Source organism: Aspergillus heteromorphus (genome assembly GCF_003184545.1).
Source record: "Aspergillus heteromorphus CBS 117.55 chromosome Unknown BO70scaffold_1, whole genome shotgun sequence".
NCBI classification, from domain to species: domain Eukaryota; kingdom Fungi; phylum Ascomycota; class Eurotiomycetes; order Eurotiales; family Aspergillaceae; genus Aspergillus; species Aspergillus heteromorphus.
Genome location: NW_020290406.1, coordinates 2,769,720 through 2,789,612, shown reverse-complemented (window position 1 = coordinate 2,789,612; position 19,893 = coordinate 2,769,720). Strand labels below are relative to the sequence as shown.

The window sequence follows — 19,893 nt, the reverse complement described above, 5'->3', positions numbered from 1 at the left end:
AAAAAATCAAAAGCAAAAGGCACCCACCAGTGAGAGAGGGAAAAGAGGAGGAGGGGCAGCAGAGCAGAGCCTTTTTTTTTCCCCCTCTCTCTCTCTCTCATCCGCGTATCCGTGGCCAGTGACACCGTTCCCGACGCTTTCCGTCGAATGACTAAATGCAGACGTTGAAGAGGGAGGGGAGGGGAGGGGAGGGGATTGATCCCGGACCCTCTCAGCTCTTAGTTAGTTACTTACTACCCATCGGCATTCACGGTTGGCTTCCAAGCCACAATAACCATGGTGTGGTGTACCTTGCCTATGCGTCAGGTGTGGGTGAGTGGGGGGTGAGTGGGCAACAGTGTTATTCAGGGCTTGTCGCGGGGTTTTCTTATCTGTCTGTCTATCTATCTATCTATCGACTTGTCTCCGGGTAGGACAGGGTAGGTCAGGGTAGGTTTGTAGAGCTGATAGATAGGCTAGGCAGGCAGGGGGATAGCTATATGTCGCGACCTGTTACCTATCTACTCCGTACCGTCTGTCTGTCGGACGTCTAGGGTTGGATGGGAGCTGACTCGTTGAGTTTTATTATTGATCGTGTGAGGGTTCTGCATAGGTACTTGGTTCTAGTTACACCTCTGCATGAACTCGATAGCCCCTCGATACTCCCCCCCCCCCCCCCCCCCCCTCCTCCCTCTTCCCCCGCCTCATTGTTGGGGACGGCATTGTGGCATGCATAATTGTATGGGCTATGCTACACGTACATGCGGTAGCTCGGCCCTGGCAGATCTTTTATCTGGATTACGTACAGTAGGCCTGTGACCGTGTGACTTGATATGATATGGAGGTCAGAATGAACGACTGGATCAGGAGCTCGAGGTGAGACAGGCAGATGCAATTGATGTGGGTATCTTAGGCTTGATATAGTAGTACATGACGGAATATACAGAGGACATTAATCGACTCGTCCCACCTGGGCTCATATCCAGGTGGCCGCAATCATGTATCAACTTCCATTGGATCGCCCGCACCACCTGCCGCGGGTGCGGGTGCGGGTGCTGATGCTGGTGCTGATGCTGGTGCTGGTACTGGTGCTGGTTCCGGTGCTGGTGCTGATGCTGATGCCGGTGCTGATGCCGGTGCTGGTGCTGGTGCTGGTGCTGGTGCTGGTGTCGGTGTCGGTGCCGGCGCCGGTGCGGCTGAAGGACCGGAGGTTGCAGACGCAGTGGTCGTGCCACCAGACGCCTTTGTTTCGATCTCTGTCTCAGTCGTGGCGGGTTCGTTGCTACCGCCATTATTGTCTTTCTGCTCGCTTTCTTTGACTTCCTCCTCTGCGTCAACACCGCCGAGGAACCGCGCCGGGACTCCACGCGCGGCAACCCCAGTAGGGCCAACGTAGCACCCAAGCATTGGGCTCCAGCTGTACTTTTGCGCAACCGTATGTCGGATCTCCTTGTACGCATACGAGTTTGCAAAGGGGAGGGAGGTTTCCGTGTCCTTGTAGCGCGAGGGAAGTGATGTAATCACACAGAGAGATGATGAGATTTCTGGTTTGCGTGGTTAGCGGTTGCATGCAGTGGGCTGATAAGGGATATGCATACTGGTAAGCCTGGGAGGTTTCTTTGCATTGAAGTAAATGCTGAACTCGCGACTCTGCGCGGTCTTGTCGTCAAAGTTTTCCAACACTGTCAGACTGCGTCCTGTCTGCTCTATGACTGGAGGAATCTCTGGGATCTCCGGCTGTGGCGCATTCTCGTTCGCGACAGCTGGCTGGTCTATATGCATCTTAGGAGCCTCATTTTCTGGTTGTATATCCGGCATCGGGATGTCACCCGGTAGGTCGGCTTGTGGAGGGGCATCAAGTGTATCAGGAGCAGCAGTAGGGGAAAGCTCCTGTTGTGCTGCGGCAGTCTCGGGCGCAGGCTGAGCCGCTGCAGATGGTTCAGAGATTGGCTCCTTTGTTGCATCATCGGACTTCCCTTCCACAGAGGGTGGGTCTGGGTCAGGCTGCTGCTCGGATCTAAGTGTCAAGCCCTCACCAGACACCTGCGATATGGATTGTTCAGCTTCGGCTGCGGGTTTAGATGCCTCATCTGGTTGCTGGATAGTCGTTTCTTTATTCGTTTTCTCATTCGCGTTCCCATCTTGTGGGGCTTGGCCCGGAGTCGGCGCTTCAGCAGTTTCCTCTGCCTTCCCAGATTCGGCTTTCGAAGAATCTGGGTTTGGTGCTACCTTTGTGCCCGATTCATCATTGAGCGCAGATGTAGATGTTTGGTCAGGGGGGGCAGCTGCAGGAGCAATAGCCTCCGTAGCTGCAGGAGAGGTGGCGGGAGCCTGCTCTGCTGTATCAGAAGCTTTGTCTTGGGATGTCTCGCCATTTTTCTCGAGTGGTTTGGGGTTTGTCTGCTGGGGTTGAGTATCTTGATCCTGCTTTGCGATCTCCCCATCGCCAGACGTTTGTGGTGGTGCAGAAGCCTCAGCCTGGGTGGTAGGAGGGGCTGCTTGCGACGTGGCAGGTCCGGCAGCAACAGCATCTTCGGTCGTTTTTTGCTCTATCACATTTTTGCCGTCTTTGTCCATCTTCTTGCTTTTCCTGCGCGTATTCTCTTCTTTCTCTGGTTTGGGCGTTACATTGACTTTGCCAACGCGCGTTAGGCGGCCATCCACCCAAGTTGCTATACCACTCCAATATGACATAACCGGACCTTCAAGACGGCGGTTCTGAAGGGCTTCGATCTTCGCCTTTCTTTCCTCGGCCTTCCTTTTTTCCATTTCCTCCCATCGATTCAGACTCTTGCTGTTGTGTTTTTCCACTCTTTCAGCTTCAGCAAGACGTTCGGCCTGCGTAATTTCCTTTGGCTTAAACCGGGCCTTCCTTTTCGCCGCCTCCTCCATCGTCGCGATCAGGCGGATGCGCTTCTCTTCGCTATCCTTGAGTCGCGCATGCGTGAGTTCCTTGTTTTGCATGGTCTGGCGACGAGACGACGATCGTATGGGGCCTTCCTCGGGCGTGGGGATCCAGGAGATGCGCTCCGACTTCTTCTTCGGTCGAGGAGCAGGGATTGCAGACACGGCGGTAGGATCGATCTTGACCTTTTTGCTGACTATCTTGTACCGGAGATCCTCTTGTGCCCTCCGTTTCTTTTTCTCCGCTCGCTCCTCCTTCTCGATTTGCCTCTCACCCTCAAAGTCGTCAGCCCGGGCGTCGGGTCCTTGGTCATCGTCGTCGTCTGACGAGGATTCGAATCGCATGTCATCCTCCTCCCCTTCCTCTTCCATATCTTCCGCAAACTCGTTGTCATCCTCCACCTCTTCGAACAAAAGGGCAAGGTCGTCATCTGCGGCGGCGTCCAAGAGAGCTGACATATGAAGACCAGCCGTGCTTCGTTTCGCGCGCCCTTGAATGAGCGATTCCACCGGGGCCACTTCCTCCGGGGAGGGCGGGCTTTCATGGTCGTCTGACATTTCTCGTGAGGGAAGGACTTGATTGATCTCCTCCGAACACTTAATATTGGTGTTTTGCTGAAAGCCGACCGTAAAATCACGAGAGGGCGCTAGTCGGAGCGGGCGCGGAAAGAGGTAAGTAACCAGGGGTATCACGTTCGATGCTGTTATCCGCTTAATCCATTACAGGGTCCTCTGAGAAATCCAGCTTCTCGAGTGACCAGTTATGTAGGGAGGTAGTAAAAATAGTGAGGACGAGTAGGACGCAGGGTATGGTCGAGTCCCATGAAGCACTTGGAGAGCTAGAAAGGCGGTGCCGAAAAGCATTATTGCAGATACGGAGGGCGGGCGGGCGGTGAGTTAATTGCCCGTCTTGGTGCCTCAGGTCTTACAAGACATCACGTGTATAGGGGAAGCGCGCAGGAGCCAACGTATACAGGGCACGGGAAACAGAATCTTAAAAATGCATTTGCATGTCTAGATACTTCGGAGTATGTTGGCATCATTGAAGACCTGGACTCCACAGCACTATATAACTAGTGTGCTGTTCTATGGTTTGCCGCCCATTTCGGGTCTGTCAGGGACCATGAACATATCCACACTCACTCAGAAGAATGTTCTGGGTCAGGTACCATGTTGGTTTCACTACCTGCTGCAAGCACAGGCAGCTAGCTGCAGGCAGTGTTGTACTCCATTTTGCCAAGTCCTAACTCTTACAACAGTTTTCCACGTATGGCTTTGAGGTTACCCCGGAGTCCAAGTATTATTCCATCATGATTTGGCATTAGCTTCAGCTCGAAATAATATATATGGTGTTCCTGCATACACAGTAGAGCCTCAGACTTCACATGGAGACAAAACCATCATCCCTTCAAGTTGCTGTCAGCACAGGGCAATCAAGGACGTTGTACTCCGTATCTTGAATTTCGCTATCTTGACTCTGAGTAAGGGGTATTTGAGCTTCCGGAACCCTGGGTCTACCTGTAGTCATACGGGGATTTTTGCCCGACACTACTATGAATGGGTTAGTTACACAGGACGGAGGAGTAGAAAGGCTCCAGTGAACAGATTGGCCATTAGATCTGATACTTGTAAAGAGCTAGCAAGTGCGACGAGCCAATAAACCGAGGGAACTGGCTGGATTCTGGTTTCAGACAGCAGAGAGAGTCGGCCATTGAGCAGGACAATGGCCACTGCATCACGTCAAAACACATGACGGACTGTGGAATGCGGGGTCTAGGATGTTTCAGGGTGTCAATCACCCATCCAGCCCGGTCGGCTCCTCCCCGTTTCAGGTTCGACATGGGTTGCGCAAGGCCATTGATTGATTGCCAGCGAGAGGCTGAGAGCTTCCGCCGAGTCCGGCTTCGACTTTAAATGATATGATGATTAAGTTAGATGGACAGAAGTGCCAGGCAATATATATCGATACACTTGCTGTTTCACGTTGGATTGCGCCCCTACCTTAATTACATACATACTTTCACTGAGAATTGCGTTGCAACATGAGGGGAGAGATTGAAGGAACTGCGGTTTGCATCTACCTATCTACTACCTGGCTGCCTAGATGGACACTGACGACTGACGATGCCATCCAAGCTTCGACTCCACCTGGCCTGATCTCTTTCCGCTTTAGGGAGTCGAAAATGAGGGTGGAAGTTTGCGCACAACTTTTAAAAAGTGAAAAAGTAAAAAGAGACACCGGGTGGATTGTTCTCTGACGGAAGAGGCACCAGTCTTCTACACCCAACCAAAGAGTGAGAAAAAACTGACAGGTCCATGGTCGATGGTGGACTCCTGAGGTAGCATCTCCAAAATCGGGATCAAGAGGGGATCGATCGAACCGAGCTGACCCCGGGGGGAAGAGGGAAGGGGAAGGGAGGAGGGTTCGCGGTTCACCATCCATCCAATATCCATCCCCTGACCAGTGGGCACGAGCAATTCAACCTGGATGGGGAAGGGGGGAGGGGGGGGATGACCATTGAATTCGAAAAAATTAGAATTAGATAGACAGATGTACCTGTACCTCTCGAACGCGATTCCGTCCCAATAATCAAAAGGAATGGCCGACCCGACCGACCAACCAGACCGGGGGATATGACATGCCCCCCCGGGATCCGGCAACAGGAGCTCCCAACCGCCTTCCTCCTTCTCTCTCGAAGTCTCTTTTCCACCTCTTCCCGCCGCGCCGGAGCTGCTTTCAACTCTTTCTCCTCTCCCTCTCCTCTTCGCATCACCGCCATCTGTCTCTTTTCTCACGTTTCCTCCTCCTCCTTTCATGTTCATGCCATCCACCCCCCCCTTTCTATCTTATCCTCCCCCTCTCGATTTCTTCTCCTCCTTTCCCCATTAATTCTTCAATCCAGTATTCCGTTTAGTGCTATTATCGCCGGTCTTTTCCCTTCTTGTATCTTTTTCTCTGCCTGGCTTCTCTGCTCCGAAGCCGCGCCGCGCCGTTTATTTCCAGCCACCGTCTAGTAGCCATCGACCCTTTCGGCTACCCCCGTACACATCGACCGCTGCTTTCTTCTCCCCCAACACATCCCCCCTCGCTCGACCTCTTTGTCCAGACAATCCCCTCGTGTCTTGTCGGTCTATACGAGCGGGTCGCAGCCGATTAGTGATAATTTTGGATTGTCAGATCTAGATAATTATTGCGGTGGACCGTGGCCGTCGAGTCTGGACACTAGTCAAGGATCATCTTTACCCAGTGTGACCATAGCTGACCGAGCTTCACACATAACGGACGACTTATTACCACCAGTTCATCGGGCCTCGCTCCTCCCTCCTATCCTTGAATATCCGTGCTCCTTCAGGCTTACGTATTCTTTCGGACCCAGTCCTCCGTTAACCCCGCTACGAATACATCCACACGCGGGCTGAACGAACGCACAGAACACCGGTTTCCTGGAGTGTCCCAGTCACACTCACTGATCCAGCCATCCATTGTTGATTGCCCTGGTGCTTACCATCAGCACCCGACATCAACCATATACTTTTCCTTTTCTCGGGATTGAACTGACACATGGTTCTCGCGAGGCAAATTTCCGATTGAGCAGCTTATTTACCGACCAACCGACTTCCACCGTTCGCCTTTCTGATTTATACGCGAGGAACCTGGTGTCCACCTTGATTCAAGGCGGAGGGATATAATTCATAATGCTACCTGTTTCACGACCGGACGGTCACATGAACCTCAATTATATTCCGACTACTCAGCCAATGTCCGGGACCAGTACAGGGCGTAGCTCCCCTAGTGACCTGTCGGCATCCGGTGCCATCAAGTCACCGTTCGGCTCGTCAAATGGCCTGAATGGCGCCGCAGGCTCGATCGGGGGCGCGAGGCTAGGGGCTGGATCCCCTTCTCATGATCTTGGGGCTCGTTTGTATTCGAAGCGGTAAGCAGCATAACTTTCTTCAGGTGCCTGCTTCCGGTTCCCGGCCGACTGACACATGCCTTCTACCGTTAGGGCACGAGAGATTCAAGCGGAGGAAGGCGTTTCGCCTAGCATTTGGGGTCCCCCGACTAGTGGTCATTCCACCCCTCTCCGCGAAAACATCCCGGAGTCCCCAAGCCAGGAAGGCTTCCCTGATCTGGTGCCCACCTCCAGCGGCTCAATGAACAGCCCTGCCCGGAGAGCAAGAGCTGGCACGGTCCCGTCGAGATTTTCGCCTGTTGGTGCGCTGAACGAGGCGAATCTTCAACAACCGTACATCCCCCAGACCTCCCGTCCCACGCCGTCAACTAGCCCCTTCCGCCCGACCGGCGTTTCCGGTATTGACACAAGCGCAAAGACTGCGACCACCGCTGGCGGAAATAACGCAGGCTCCCTTTCGCGTCTCCGGGCTGGTTCCATGCCCCAGAGGGCGAACTTTCTGGGATCTTCTGGCCCGTTTGGGCCATCCTTGTTCTCTACCAGCTGGGGAACAGGCCGTGAGCGCGCGACAACTCTTACGAGTATTCGTTCTTCCGAAGGGCCTGCCTCTCCCAGTCTCTCCTCGTTTTCAAGAGATGGACTTGCCGATACTGACGTCAAAACGCTGGACTACTTGGGACTGGCCGAGACCCCACAGCAGGCGCGAGCTACGCTTGTGCGGCCTTCTGTCGATATGCTTCTTCACCAGCAGCAGCAGCAACAGCAACAGCAGCAGCAACAGTCTAGCCTTCCTCCTCTGCTCGCGGAATTGGCTATGATGAAGAATAACAGCCGGATCCGATCGTATTCTGTGAATGCCAAGGAAAAGTATGCAGATGACGAGGACTTGGAGTATGAGAGTCGCTACTCGCAACTTGGTTCTGGCACTGTCACGCCCTCTGCAGCCTCAGCAGCTGCGCAGTTGGCTGCGACGCAACATCAGATACATCAGCACAACCTTGCTGTACAGGCATTTGCGAATCACGCATCTGCCAGCCGACCCCGTGCCAGGACCGCTGGCATTTTGGAAGCGCCACCCCAGCGGTCGTCAATCCGCAATTATCTGGCTACCCCGTCACGCCTAGAGAACAGTTTCAGTGCTGCTGACCTCAACATTTCGGAGGGTGGAGAATACGATGAACTGACGGAAGCTGTGCAGCTTCTGCATCTGAGTGGAAGCGCCATGCGGCAGCCTACGGAGATGACAGATGAAAACAACCAGGATGGCCCAACCCGTGCCCTGTGGATTGGTAGCATCCCTGTTTCCACCACTGTCACATCTTTGGAGGCGATTTTCAGCCTGTATGGCAAGATCGAGTCTACCCGCGTACTCACCCACAAGAACTGTGGCTTTGTCAACTTCGAGCGTACCGATAGTGCCATCCAGGCAAAATCACTGCTTAACGGCAAGGAGATCTTCCCTGGCGCCGGTCCAGTCCGAATCGGATATGCTAAAGTGCCTGGCACTTCCGCCTCCGGCACCCCTGGTGTTAATGGGGCTCAGTCTTCCCCAACCCCAGACCTGAGCACGAGCCTGAATGGCCCCGATGGTATCCTGAGGTCGGAAAGCGGGACCAATGTCCCACAGATTCCTGCCCTTTCCGATCTTCAACCGGAAATGGCGCAAATCGTCACTGACTTCGGGGCTAGCGAGGATGATGTGCACAACATCACGGCTAGTATTCAACGCGCCATTGCCTTCACTGCATTTGAAGATGAAATCCCTGCGATCCCTGAGCCTAGCCAGACCAGGGCATTCGATGCCCCACGTCTCCGCGACATCCGGAAGAGGATTGACAACGGCGCTTGCTCGGTCCAGGAAATCGAAGAGACCGCGATTGCGATGCTGCCAGAAATTGCGGAACTCTCTTCGGACTACCTAGGAAATACTGTTGTCCAGAAGCTCTTCGAATTCTGCTCTGAACCCACCAAAGAGGAAATGCTCAAGCCGATTGCGCCTCACCTTGCTGAAATCGGGGTCCACAAGAACGGAACCTGGGCGGCACAAAAGATCATCGATGTTGCTAAGACCCCAAACCAGATGAATAGTGTTGTTGATGCTCTGAGGCCATACATTGTCCCGCTTTTCCTTGACCAGTACGGAAACTACGTTCTTCAGTGCTGCCTACGGTTCACGACCCCATTCAACGATTTCATCTTCGAAACTATGCTGAGTCGGATGTGGGAGATCGCACAGGGTCGATTCGGTGCCCGAGCTATGCGAGCCTGTCTCGAGAGCCACCATGCCTCAAAGGATCAGCAACGCATGCTCGCGGCAGCCATTGCTCTGCACAGTGTGCAGCTTGCGACAAATGCGAACGGTGCTTTGCTGCTGACATGGTTCCTCGATACATGCACTTTCCCTCGGCGCCGGACCGTCCTTGCACCCCGACTGGTTCCTCACCTCGTGCAGCTTTGCACCCACAAGGTCGCCTATTTGACCGTGCTCAAGGTCATCAACCAGCGCAATGAACCGGATGCCCGTGAAATTGTTTTGAAGGCTCTGTTCTTCAGTCCGGGCGACGAGGTCTTGGAGAAGATCCTGGCGGATCAGACATCTGGAGCGACATTGATCTTCAAGGTTCTCACCACCCCGTTCTTCGATGAATCCATGCGAGCAGAGGTTGTGAAGAATGTCTCGAAGGTTCTCACTAAATTGAAGGCCACTCCAAGCCAAGGCTACAAGCGCTTGATGGACGAGGTTGGTCTGTCCTCTCGGGGAAATGCTCGTGACAGCCACCATGGACGTGACCACGGGTCCACCGCGGACAAACAGCAGCACCGCCCGAATTCTCGCCAGGCGGCCTCAAACTATGCCTCTCAGCCCCCCATGGAGAGGCAATATAGCGCGCAGTTCCCTACCATGCTTGGTCAAAGCCTGGAAGCTGCCAGGCCTGTTGCTCCTGAGCAACAGCCGAATGCCCCCCAGTTTGATCCCTACAGTATCAACGGAATGAACAGCCTTGGTTCTGCTGGTGGAATCAATCCTTTGAATGGCGTCAACGGCCCCGGATTCGGCCAGGACCCCCTGGCGCCTCTGTCACAGCAGCAGATACAGTATCAAGCGTACCTAGCTGCACAGTCTCGGGGTCTCTCGCCCTCGGGCCTTTACCCGAGCCTGGGTAACGCCAACTTCGGATATCCAGCCGGAGCGCCCTCGGCGGATAACCTTCGCTCTCTGCAGAACCCGGCTGCTCCTATGACCGGACCCGCCCAGCTCAACCCTGGGTCTATGTTGAACCAGCCCAACTATGCTCCCCAGCAGTTCAGCCCCAACGTGGGCTCGGCCCCGATGTATCAGTATCCTTCGCAGTTTTATTCCCAAGCACAGCCGGCCCCGACACAGTCCGCTGGGGGACGACGTGGACGTGTGAGTCATCCCCAGCACATGTGAGACGCGGCGGGCTGCCTGGGGGAACGAAGCTAACGCGGGCGGTCTCCAGTATTGAGGCTTCCTTATAACTCTTTAATCCGCCATTGACTTCAACCTGATGTATAAAGTTTTGTCCTTGTCCTTTATTTTTCGATTTCCGGGATACAGAGAGTAGTATGGCTATACGCACGAAATGACCCTTGTCACACCTAGACCGACGCTGGATCGTCTTGGAAACGGAGGAAGAGGAATGAGAAGAGAAAAAAAGTGTTGCAATTTCAGTTTACTCCAGAGCATAGTGGTGTTGCCTTTGTCAATAAGCATTCAAGTGATTTCCGCCACGCTGTGGTTTGGGTATGCTTTGCCTTCCTACCTTTACAATCGTTCTGTTGGATATGAGAACGGACGGTATTGTTTATTTCTATTTCTATTACTAATACTATTACTATTATTATTCGTCGGCTTCCAGGGTGGTTGGGTATGGTGGAGGATAAGACACTGTCAGATTGAGCCGTGCTCCGCTGGTTGTACGTTGGGGTTTATTTTATTTTTGTTTTTTTTTTTGGGTCGGGGGGAGGCTTTCCGGATAGAAATCAGTAAAATGCGATAATCAACCATGATCTTGTGGCTCTGTATCCTCGCTCGTAGACATGGCTGTCTTTCTTCGATGTGCCTGCCCAACTGTCCCGCAAATCCAGACCGCTGAATGCCGGCAAAACAAGTACCCCATCATCGCCCCGACCATGAACGCGTGACGACCATGACGGCATCGTCTTCCATCCTTTATCAAAATCAGGATGCCACCGTCTTTATAGTTGACATCCCCACCTCAATTGCGCTCGCACAGGCGCTTCCGACCCCCACCTCATCCAACCAAGATCATTTCGGGAAAACACTCCTCTCTGCAGCGCCTATCACGACCCCTTATCCACCTGCAACCGAGCCCAAAACCGAAGCAGCACGGGCCCGAGTTCTAGAGAGAATTCCGCTCTCCGAACGAGTCTTCCAGACGGAGATCATCGAACCCCTGGTCACCGAGAAACTCGCTGAGCTCCGACAGACACTCGCCGCCGGGTTTGATTGGTGTCTACCTCGAATCGCCGTCGAGAGTGATGCCCTCGAGCAGGTCTCTTCTGGAAAGAGGAAACGGAGTGAGCAGCTACGCAGAGATGGATGTCGCTGTCGACTGTGGGAGGAGGGATCCGCCTCCGACTGGGTGGAAGAGAAATATACTTCTCGATCAGAGACGAAGCTCTCCCAGGGTCCGCCATTGATCCTGTCGCCCGGCTTGAATGCCTTCGGGTCCATGTCGGAACTTTCCCATCTGGTGGTCAAGAACACATCTGTCGAATCGGCCACGGTGCAGATACGCTGCCAATTATTGGAACCCGATCAATCTATCTCACCCGCGAATGAGACGCACAACTCACATCACCATCACCACCACTACCATTCATTCCACATCCCCCCTCTATCCAACTTCCTCCGATGCCGACTCCCCATCTCAGACCCCACGACGAAGAAGGAACCCGACCCCATCCCCGGCCTCTCCCGCAAACAGAAATTCAATCTCATCCTCCTCGACCCGCCATGGACGAACCGCTCCGTCCGTCGTAGCGGCCACTACCGCACGCAATCGTATCTAGACTGGGACCTGCTCACGCGACGAGTCCGCGGGATTCTGCTCACGCATCTACACCCACACTTCCAGGAGAAGCACCCTCTGCCCGTAAACGGCTCTAACGGGACAGAGTTCGGGATGAATCTACCTGCACACGCAGACGCAGACGCAGACGCAGACGCAGACGCAGACGCAGACGCAGACATCCCAGCCTCTATCGCAGCAATCTGGATCACCAACTCCGCGAAGGCGCGAACTGCAGCATACGACGTCATCCGGGGGGCCGGACTGACCGTCTGTGAGGAATGGGTATGGCTGAAGACGACGACGGACGGACAGCCGATTTCGTCGCTGGATGGGCTTTGGAGGAAGCCGTATGAGATTCTTGTGATTGGGAGACGGGGGGATCCGTCTGCTGCATCTGAGGGGCGGGGTCAGGAAGATGATGTGAAGAGGAGGGTCATTGCGGCTGTTCCGGATGTTCATTCTCGGAAACCGAATCTGAGGGAGCTTTTTGATACGGTGTTCTTTAGGACGCAGGACGGTCGGCGCGTGAAGTACGATGCTTTGGAGGTTTTCGCGCGTAACCTCACGGCTGGGTGGTGGGCTTGCGGGGATGAGGCGCTCAAGTTTAATTCGGAGGAATGGTTGGTTGATGGTGAGAAGGAGATGGGGGATGAGGGGGCGGGAGCGAGCGAGTGAGTGAGTGAGTGAGTGAGTGTTTGGATTAAGCATGCACCTTATCCTATACCCATACATACATCGAATTCAATAGCACATCCAGTTTGTTCGTGTCCACAGCCAACCAACCGTATCCCATTCCCAACCTCATTTTACCATAAAAGGGTATACCAGCACACATCAGCAATAGTAGCAAACACCTCAACCCAACCCACCATAGCCCCAAATCCATCATCCAACTTTTAACCCACCGACCTACTCAAACACCTCCCCCAAACTGAGCAAACTAAACCTGAGATCAGGATTGCCACTCCGCTTCTCAATCTCCAAGAACCTCCTAACACCCAAATCCAACGCCTTATCAGACAACGCATCCTCATCGACGCCCAAAACGCCCCTCTCCAACGGGCCCTTCCTCTGACCATCCAACTCCCACAACCGTCCATCCTGGCCCTTGACAAACGCCACGAAATGCAAATCCACCTCACTCTCCGCCTGCGGCGCCGCCGTATCCCCCAGCTGGGCGGCATCCGCATGCGCGCTCTCCAACGCCTTACTCTCATACAGCAGATCCGCCCTCCGCACCGGCTCGAGCCCCTCCGCCTCCCGCAGCAACGTATCCAGATCCGACCCCGCCGTGATATGTCTCCGGGGCTCGCCGTTCGAGACCGCGTGCAGGAGGCCGATCAGCCCGCACGCGTTGCGGATGGTCTGCTTGAACCACATCACCGGCTCGCCGGGCCCGGAGCCGCTGTATGTCGGAAGCGGGGCGTCTTCGGTTCGGCGCGCGGTTTCGTGGGTCGACGATACCGGGAAGACGAGCAGGAGCGCGTGCGACGGTCGTGGCACGAAGGCTATTAGGTCCGGGCTGTCGATCGACCACACGTCTGTAAAGCCGAGGGACGGGGATAGGCCGAGTTGGCGGACGAGGTGCGTCATTACTTCGGGGTTGTTTTCTAGGGAGGGGGTTAGATGGTGGGTGGGTGTGGGTGGGTGTGTTGGGATTGGGGAGGAAGAGGGGTGGAGGGGCACGTACCGAGAGGCACGAAGGCCTTGTTTGTTTGGGGAGCATCGGGGTCGGCCATTTTGATTGAGCGTGACGTGTTGTTGGAGTGGTTTGGTTTCTCCTTTGGGGGGGGGGGGGGGGAGTGGAGGAGGGATGGAGGGATGAGGGAGATGATAGCTGTGCGGATGATGATGTAGTGAGTGGTGAGGGGTTGGCGGTGGCTGCGGGGTCGAAAGAACGAGCGTCCCGCCCGGATGTAGATCTCCACGCGGTATGATTTATTGTATATATAGGGAGATATTTGGGCTATTGGGGTACGTGTCTATGTTTGGCAGTTGGAGGATTTAGCTAATGCGCAATGTATCTATCGTAATCGTCATCATTGATCATTCAAGGCCTAGGCGTAACATCTAGCATCGTATCGCCATATCAATTTGCGAGCGGCTTCTCCCCCTTCTTCAACGGCTCGTACACATTCGTCCACAGCTCACTCGCCTCGCCCAGGTAATAGGTCAAGCTGACGTCCGCCATGCTCGCCTCCTCGTCCCCATCCAGAGTCTCCAGCTGAGAGATGATATTCTCCAACCCGAACGCCTTCCCGACCGCTTGCGTCGCGCCCGCCTCCAGCATAACATTAACCACATGAACGTGGAAATGATAATACGTCGGCTGGTCTGTAGCACATCGATGTCAGCAGGATCCACCACAGACAAGATCAGAGATCAAAGAAGCAGGACAACTTACAATGCACATAAAGCTTCAACTGATCCTCCTCCAACCCCGGATACATACCGACGGTGCCCTCCAACAGCCTCTTCCTCAGATACTTCAACCAGGGCACATGCTTCTTCTTCAGATCCCTCAGAGACCAGATATCCCTCCTCATGACCAGCCCCAACAAATGCAGCGAGCCCATCGTCTTCCGATCCCAGTTCAGATCCGGCAACATCAAGAACCCATCCTCCGGCCCGTGCCCGGCATCCCTGAGAATCACATCCTCCTGCTCCGTGCGGCCCTCCAGGATATTAAACACCCAGTTTAGCCGACCCTCGTCGCGCTTCGCACTCATGTACGGCTGGACGTGGTCGCGGTAGATATCCGGTGTTTCGGTGACCATGCGGACGACCTGCTCGGAGTATTTCTTGATGTGCTGTTCCGTGCACGGCCAGATGAGGTTGAGCTTGAGGTCGGGCGGCTGCTGGCCCCCTGGTTCTGTGTTCGATGAGGCCAGATACCACCGGTAGATGTCATTGTCGCCGAGGTTGTTGACGTTGGTGATGGCGGCGTGGAAGGCTTGCAGCGCTTCCGGGGATTCGGTGGCGAAGGCGGCGCGTTCGGCGGTCAGAATGCCAGGTTGGTTGTTGATGGTGCCGAGGATGGTGATTCGACGGCCATTCTGGTCTGGAAGGGAGTTGTTAGTTGGCTTCGTGGAGGGATGGAGTCGTGGTGTGAGGCTGGTGGGAGTGGGGGTGGGGGTGGTTCAAGAGAGAGGAGGGGTATGCATGCCTTGTTTGAGTAGTCTGCCCACCTCGAATTTCGAGATGAGCACTTCAGGTGCGATTTTCTCCTCGCTGGCGGCCATCTCGAAGAGGATTGGGTCAGGATGAGAGGGTTGTATGGAGCTGTCAGGATGGGGTTGCGAGTTGTTGATTTTACCCCAGATCTTCTTCGTCAGGCAGAATTTCAGGGCGGTCGGGCTTATCTATACGTTCCGATTGTGATTGCGCTGCACTAAGAAAATGGACTATATTGGTTTGGTTTGGTTCTTCGAACAGCTCCCATGACATATGATTGGTATTCTGCGATAACTATGGTCCTTTCCGACATCCTATCTTGCGCATGTCGGCCAGCTTGCTTATATATGCGTCTGCCTGCACATGTCGGAATATTGGAGGCCCTGGGTGTCTAATAATCTGCCTTCGAGGACCCGTGATTGCAGGATACATCGGTACAGATTCGGATTGTTGTGTTGGCCTCCTGGTTGGTTGAGTTGCTCCCACGAGGTCTATCGTGGTCCTGGTTGGGCTGGGTTCAACCAGAACCCACAGATGGCAAGCTTGAGCTGACTTATCGCCTGGACACGCCGAGAGGTTCACCGTAAGAGTTGGGTTTGTGTTGTAGCAGGCTTATCGGAAGGACTTGTCGAATATCAAGGAATTGTAACCACGCGGGCGAAGCCAGGAACGTCCTGTACTGGGTTATCATGGCCCCTGTTTACAACCAGGCTCAAGTAGAAGCTTTCTTTTCGCTGCTGGGCTGGCAATGCATCTAGACATACTGTCAGCAGGGATACCACCATAAGAGAAGACAGCTTCACATACCGCCTCAGCCAGCTTAATCCACTCCTCCACGCCTTTTACAAAGGAGTCGTCTGCCGCCGGTACCCATTCATGTCCCCAGACCACATATTCGTCGAATGTACCCTGCTTCTCGAGAACCTTGACTGGCTCTTCGGGTTCGGTTTCCTCGACTTCAACGTCTGCGCTTGTTTGGGTAGAAGGCATCACACGGTCTGACGGCGTCGCAACGATACCTGGAGCAAGCATCCTGTTAGCAAACCCCCTAGGAAATGGCATTGGACTGAGAAGAGACATACCCTCATAACCTTCTGGTATCGCAACTCGTCGCCCCCTTAGCTTGCGGCCGCGGAAGTAGGCTGTCTGCAGGTTCTTGTCTGCAATTGGTGAGCATGCGAGCCATTAGTATTGGTGGTATAGGAGCGTCAACTACCATTTTCATCGGATTCGGGTGTCCAGTAGCGGTCTAGTGTTTCGACAGGGCCATCGTGACGAATGCGACAGGGGAGTATGTTAGGCGTGAATTGATCACTGCCAGTCGATGTGTCGTTGTCGGAAGAGGGCTTTTGTGCTGGTTGAATGGCGAACATTTTGAATTGAGTAAAAGGGTGTATGTTGGGTCTAATTGAGATATGTTTAATAATGGTGGATATTGAGCGGTTTCTATTATCTGCGTGGTATGACGATGGAAGTTGTCTCGGTCTGGTAAAAGATCTTGAAGGTTAAACCGGGGAGAAACGCGACGCGTAGCCGCGAAAAGGGCGGCCGCCATTCCGCGGCCGGCTTAAGTGCTAACTGGCGAGTGCAGCTACCGCGGAACATGAACAGGATAGAGAGCAGAAGTAGGATTGAAGATCTTCTGGGTCTTATGCTATTGTTATAGAAACTTGATTTTGCTTAAACTCTATGTACTCGATATGCTCTCTATAGATAACCTTCAACTTCATGGACTTGGGGTATATCAAACAGGATCAGCCATTGTATTCGACAAACTGAATCACCTCTTGCGGGTCTTCTTCTTCTTCTTTTTCTTCTTCTTCTCCTCGTCGCCCTGCTCTTTCTTTTCGACCACTGCCCGTACCGGCCACTTCTTCAGATGTTCCCGCTCAAAAGTCTCCTTGTCTCGCCGGTACAGAAGCATCGTAGCCTTAGCATCTTCCACACTGGAATGCGCGCCGCCCTGGATGTCCAACCCAAGAAACTCCGAAGCCAACATCTTCAAGCGAGGAGAGCCACCGCCGGCGATCTTTCTGTAGGGCGCATGCTTGCTGGTGTCTCTGATATCGCGCTTGGGGTGGCTCAGGAGAAGAGCGTCCAAATCGTTACGGACCGCATGTCCAATGAGTATTCGCCCATCAAGGATGTCGGTCACATCCTTCTGCACCCGCTCGAGTGTTCGTGCCTCCACCATGTGCTTCGGGAGAATACCGCTGACATGCGTCCTCCAGTCCGTAACCATCTCCTTGGGCCTCACGTATGTGTCGTATATTTGTTCGCCGTTGAAGTTGACAATACTGACGCGCGCCAGAGCGGAATCATTGTCGGGGTTGGGGCCGACGCCCACCATTTCGCAATCGATCGCAACATATCTGCCTAGTTCCGCACTGCAAATCCGTCAGCAAAACCCCTTTCATTCGGACAAATCTCAAAAGCAGAGCCAGCAAGAGAGGTGGACTGACGTCGGTGATCGGCCTTCATTGATCTTCGATTTCGTTTCCGATACCGTAGCTGTAGAATTCCCCCGCGACCTCGACTTCACTGTAGTTTCCTGGACATTATCCTCGCCTGCTTTCGTAGTGTTCTCAACCATTTTTCTTCTTTTCGTCGAGGCCGGCGCCCGATCGAATTTCCTTTTGCCGTCGACCGTTTCTGTCTTTCGCTTCTTCACGCCACCATTCTGCGTCTCGCGGTCCGATGACTTGCGCTTGGTAGCGGAGACGCTGTCCTTGCTCAGCGTCCCCTGGAGTTTCTTCCAATTGCTGGAGAGATTTTTCAAGTCCATTCCAAGAAAAAAAAAGGCCTCCCACTATTGCATTGTGAAGTGGACGGAGAGTCTGGGAGGCGGCCGAGAAAAAAGATGGGTTGTTGCGGAGGCTGGCCCGGCAACTTTCCCAAAGCAACCTTAACCGCCCCCGCTAAAATTTCGGACGGGTCCACTAGTATCTACTCCCAAGTCGAGAACGCCGCCGGGCGTGTAGATATATATCTCTGGTCGGCACATCCACAGCACTTTCTATGTATGGCAGAAGTACGGATGGTGTGATCTACAGACTATATGACCTCTTTTAAGATAAGAGCACTCGAAAACAAGAGTGATAGCAGGCAATCGTAATCTTCATAAGATAGTATAAAACTTTTTATGTCCAGCAGTAGCCCATATTACGTGAAATCTATCTCGACAGAACCAACATAAAACGCCAAAAGGAAATCGACTATTTACAGACCCGGGACCTTGAAGTCCTTGTAAGTCCACTTCTCCGTCACCTCTCTTCTCGCCTTCTTCGGCTGTGTTATCGGCTTACGAGACTCCATCTTACCCTGGACCACCAGTGTGCGGAACCGATCGTCCAGCAGGTTGCCCTCTGGCTTGAGCAAACGTAGCGACTCCTTAAGTTCATCCGGCAACACGACCTCCAACCGTTTCTCGGGAGCGCTGGTTTCAAGTCAGTAAAGAGATGGATGCTAGGAAGAGACGGTGGCACTTACTATAGCTTTCCGCCGAGAGGTCTCCGACGCAGAGCAGTGTCATCGCCTTCATCAGAGGAGTCTTCCGATTGCTGAGCAACCTCGACCTCACCCTCGCCCTCCTCACCCTCCTCACTGTCATCGGCTCCATCGGAGGTGACCTTTCCTAGTTGTTCTTCCTTCTTCTTCATCTGCGCTTCCCATTTCGCCTGTCTCTCCGCTTCCTTGCGCCTGTTGATCCTGTTCCTCTGTGCCTTCGTCTTCCGCTCCGGACGCTTCTTGCTCAGCCACTCCGGCTTCTCGTACTCGCTCTCGAACCCTTCCCAAGCACTCTCATCATCCGACTTGACCGCGCCATCGTCGTCCTTGGCTTCCTCGATCATGCGTAGCCTCTCCTCTTCCTTACGCTCCTCCTCCAGGCGTTTCTTTTCAGCCTCAACTGCCAGCGCTCCCTGCTCCTGCAGCAGGCGATCCCAGTCCTCAAACGTCGGGTTGTAACTCGTACCGGCAACAGGCAAAGGAACCGCGCGAATGGGCTTGCCGTTCGCCGCGAGCGAGATGGGGGCCTGCTTCAAGGTCACAGGTTCAACCTTGGGCTTGGGCTTCTCCAGGTAGTCAAATCGGGGGTCGTCCATGGCGGTGGAGTTATCTTCCGCCTCAGCCCAGGGGTCGTAAAAGCCACCTCCAACAGGCTTGCTGACCGGCTTTCCCTCCTTAGCCACCTGCTTCAGACGCAGCCAATCCTTGCGGGTAACCCAGTCGCTCTTTTGCCTCTTGTTCTTCGGTTCGATGACTCCATCTGTGACCTTGGAGTTGAGACGTTTGCGCGTATCGACACCCGGAATAGCAGACCGTTGTGCCAGGATTTCCTCCGACTTCAGAGGCTTGTGCTTCTTGAGATGTGCGTCGCGGATTGCCGTCGAACCCGTAGTATCGATCACGAACAGATCTTCGGAAGGCTTCTCAGCCAGGACACCTCTAATAGATAAAAACAGTCAGCGCGCCGCAGTGAATATCCGTAGGATGGCACATGAAATTATTACCCTTTGATCTCTTCCTCCTTCAGAAGGCGGACACCCTCCTGCACCTCCTCGATATCGACGTTCTTACGCCATGCCTTCTTGCCCTTACGGGAAGGCTGGCTAAACTGCTTGGGCGCGCCGATTTTGCTAGACATTTCGGAGACTCTACCGAGCGACAGTCGATGTAGAGCTCTGTTGCTGATATGCGATCTTTTTTGCGGCGTACTAAATTTTTGGATACTCCGACCAAAAATCTGGACCGGGATTACATAAGCCTCCGCGGGGCGACGCTAGTGCGGTTGCCGCGCTAAGGCTCTGCGCGGTTGTCGCGGGCAAGTGACGAACGCCGCCTCAGGACCTGAACCTCGCTTT

General features: G+C 54.0%; 7 protein-coding genes across 7 annotated transcripts; 2 read left to right on the top strand and 5 right to left on the bottom strand.

The window, feature by feature from the left end:
- Positions 1–932: 932 nt before the first annotated feature.
- Positions 933–3,696, bottom strand: BO70DRAFT_358021 (putative signal transducer). Its single transcript, XM_025542194.1, has 2 exons — positions 1,578–3,696; positions 933–1,523 (listed from the first exon to the last, which is right to left on the bottom strand). Exons 1-2 carry the CDS (start codon positions 3,439–3,441, stop codon positions 976–978), a joined length of 2,412 nt encoding a protein of 803 aa, XP_025404639.1. The 5' UTR covers positions 3,442–3,696; the 3' UTR covers positions 933–975.
- Positions 3,697–6,579: 2,883 nt separating this feature from the next.
- Positions 6,580–10,230, top strand: BO70DRAFT_281478 (putative RNA binding protein Jsn1; the record flags this gene model as incomplete). Its single annotated transcript, XM_025539016.1, has 2 exons — positions 6,580–6,818; positions 6,891–10,230. 2 exons carry the CDS (start codon positions 6,580–6,582, stop codon positions 10,228–10,230), a joined length of 3,579 nt encoding a protein of 1,192 aa, XP_025404638.1.
- A 703-nt stretch (positions 10,231–10,933) lies between these two features.
- Positions 10,934–12,601, top strand: BO70DRAFT_358019 (MT-A70 family). The gene has a single exon (XM_025542193.1). It carries the CDS (start codon positions 10,970–10,972, stop codon positions 12,530–12,532), a length of 1,563 nt encoding a protein of 520 aa, XP_025404637.1. The 5' UTR covers positions 10,934–10,969; the 3' UTR covers positions 12,533–12,601.
- On the bottom strand, positions 12,543–13,651 carry BO70DRAFT_384267 (ubiquitin carboxyl-terminal hydrolase). The gene is made up of 2 exons (XM_025545645.1): positions 13,548–13,651; positions 12,543–13,467 (listed from the first exon to the last, which is right to left on the bottom strand). The coding sequence occupies exons 1-2, from the start codon at positions 13,594–13,596 to the stop codon at positions 12,767–12,769; spliced, it is 750 nt and encodes a 249-aa protein (XP_025404636.1). The 5' UTR covers positions 13,597–13,651; the 3' UTR covers positions 12,543–12,766.
- Positions 13,652–13,856: 205 nt separating this feature from the next.
- On the bottom strand, positions 13,857–15,178 carry BO70DRAFT_306613 (putative mRNA decapping hydrolase). The gene is made up of 3 exons (XM_025540047.1): positions 15,024–15,178; positions 14,262–14,918; positions 13,857–14,191 (listed from the first exon to the last, which is right to left on the bottom strand). The coding sequence occupies exons 1-3, from the start codon at positions 15,097–15,099 to the stop codon at positions 13,947–13,949; spliced, it is 978 nt and encodes a 325-aa protein (XP_025404635.1). The 5' UTR covers positions 15,100–15,178; the 3' UTR covers positions 13,857–13,946.
- A 96-nt stretch (positions 15,179–15,274) lies between these two features.
- On the bottom strand, positions 15,275–16,489 carry BO70DRAFT_358016 (ribonuclease H2 subunit C). The gene is made up of 4 exons (XM_025542192.1): positions 16,248–16,489; positions 16,114–16,191; positions 15,839–16,050; positions 15,275–15,785 (listed from the first exon to the last, which is right to left on the bottom strand). Exons 1-4 carry the CDS (start codon positions 16,402–16,404, stop codon positions 15,744–15,746), a joined length of 489 nt encoding a protein of 162 aa, XP_025404634.1. The 5' UTR covers positions 16,405–16,489; the 3' UTR covers positions 15,275–15,743.
- Positions 16,490–16,704: 215 nt separating this feature from the next.
- BO70DRAFT_384265 (Nop53-domain-containing protein) lies at positions 16,705–19,729 on the bottom strand. Its single transcript, XM_025545644.1, has 5 exons — positions 19,543–19,729; positions 18,521–19,477; positions 18,255–18,467; positions 17,494–17,793; positions 16,705–17,418 (listed from the first exon to the last, which is right to left on the bottom strand). The coding sequence occupies exons 1-5, from the start codon at positions 19,674–19,676 to the stop codon at positions 16,812–16,814; spliced, it is 2,211 nt and encodes a 736-aa protein (XP_025404633.1). The 5' UTR covers positions 19,677–19,729; the 3' UTR covers positions 16,705–16,811.
- Positions 19,730–19,893: the final 164 nt, after the last annotated feature.

What these genes read in the sequence shown, in the direction of transcription:
- BO70DRAFT_358021 (XM_025542194.1), bottom strand. Translation starts at nt 3,441, where the DNA reads ATGTCAGACGACCATGAAAGCCCGCCCTCCCCGGAGGAAGTGGCCCCG. An exon ending in GAAACCTCCCAGGCTTACCA is followed by an intron (nt 1,524 to 1,577) that starts GTATGCATATCC and finishes CACGCAAACCAG; the next exon opens with AAATCTCATCATCTCTCTGT.
- BO70DRAFT_358019 (XM_025542193.1), top strand. Translation starts at nt 10,970, where the DNA reads ATGACGGCATCGTCTTCCATCCTTTATCAAAATCAGGATGCCACCGTC.
- BO70DRAFT_384267 (XM_025545645.1), bottom strand. Translation starts at nt 13,596, where the DNA reads ATGGCCGACCCCGATGCTCCCCAAACAAACAAGGCCTTCGTGCCTCTC. An exon ending in CAAGGCCTTCGTGCCTCTCG is followed by an intron (nt 13,468 to 13,547) that starts GTACGTGCCCCT and finishes CCCCCTCCCTAG; the next exon opens with AAAACAACCCCGAAGTAATG.
- BO70DRAFT_306613 (XM_025540047.1), bottom strand. Translation starts at nt 15,099, where the DNA reads ATGGCCGCCAGCGAGGAGAAAATCGCACCTGAAGTGCTCATCTCGAAA. An exon ending in GGGCAGACTACTCAAACAAG is followed by an intron (nt 14,919 to 15,023) that starts GCATGCATACCC and finishes ACTCCCTTCCAG; the next exon opens with ACCAGAATGGCCGTCGAATC. An exon ending in GTTGAAGCTTTATGTGCATT is followed by an intron (nt 14,192 to 14,261) that starts GTAAGTTGTCCT and finishes GATGTGCTACAG; the next exon opens with ACCAGCCGACGTATTATCAT.
- BO70DRAFT_358016 (XM_025542192.1), bottom strand. Translation starts at nt 16,404, where the DNA reads ATGTTCGCCATTCAACCAGCACAAAAGCCCTCTTCCGACAACGACACA. An exon ending in GATACCAGAAGGTTATGAGG is followed by an intron (nt 16,051 to 16,113) that starts GTATGTCTCTTC and finishes TGCTTGCTCCAG; the next exon opens with GTATCGTTGCGACGCCGTCA. An exon ending in GGATTAAGCTGGCTGAGGCG is followed by an intron (nt 15,786 to 15,838) that starts GTATGTGAAGCT and finishes CAGTATGTCTAG; the next exon opens with ATGCATTGCCAGCCCAGCAG.
- BO70DRAFT_384265 (XM_025545644.1), bottom strand. Translation starts at nt 19,676, where the DNA reads ATGTCTAGCAAAATCGGCGCGCCCAAGCAGTTTAGCCAGCCTTCCCGT. An exon ending in CCTCTCGGCGGAAAGCTATA is followed by an intron (nt 18,468 to 18,520) that starts GTAAGTGCCACC and finishes ACTTGAAACCAG; the next exon opens with CGCTCCCGAGAAACGGTTGG. An exon ending in AATGAAGGCCGATCACCGAC is followed by an intron (nt 17,419 to 17,493) that starts GTCAGTCCACCT and finishes ACGGATTTGCAG; the next exon opens with TGCGGAACTAGGCAGATATG.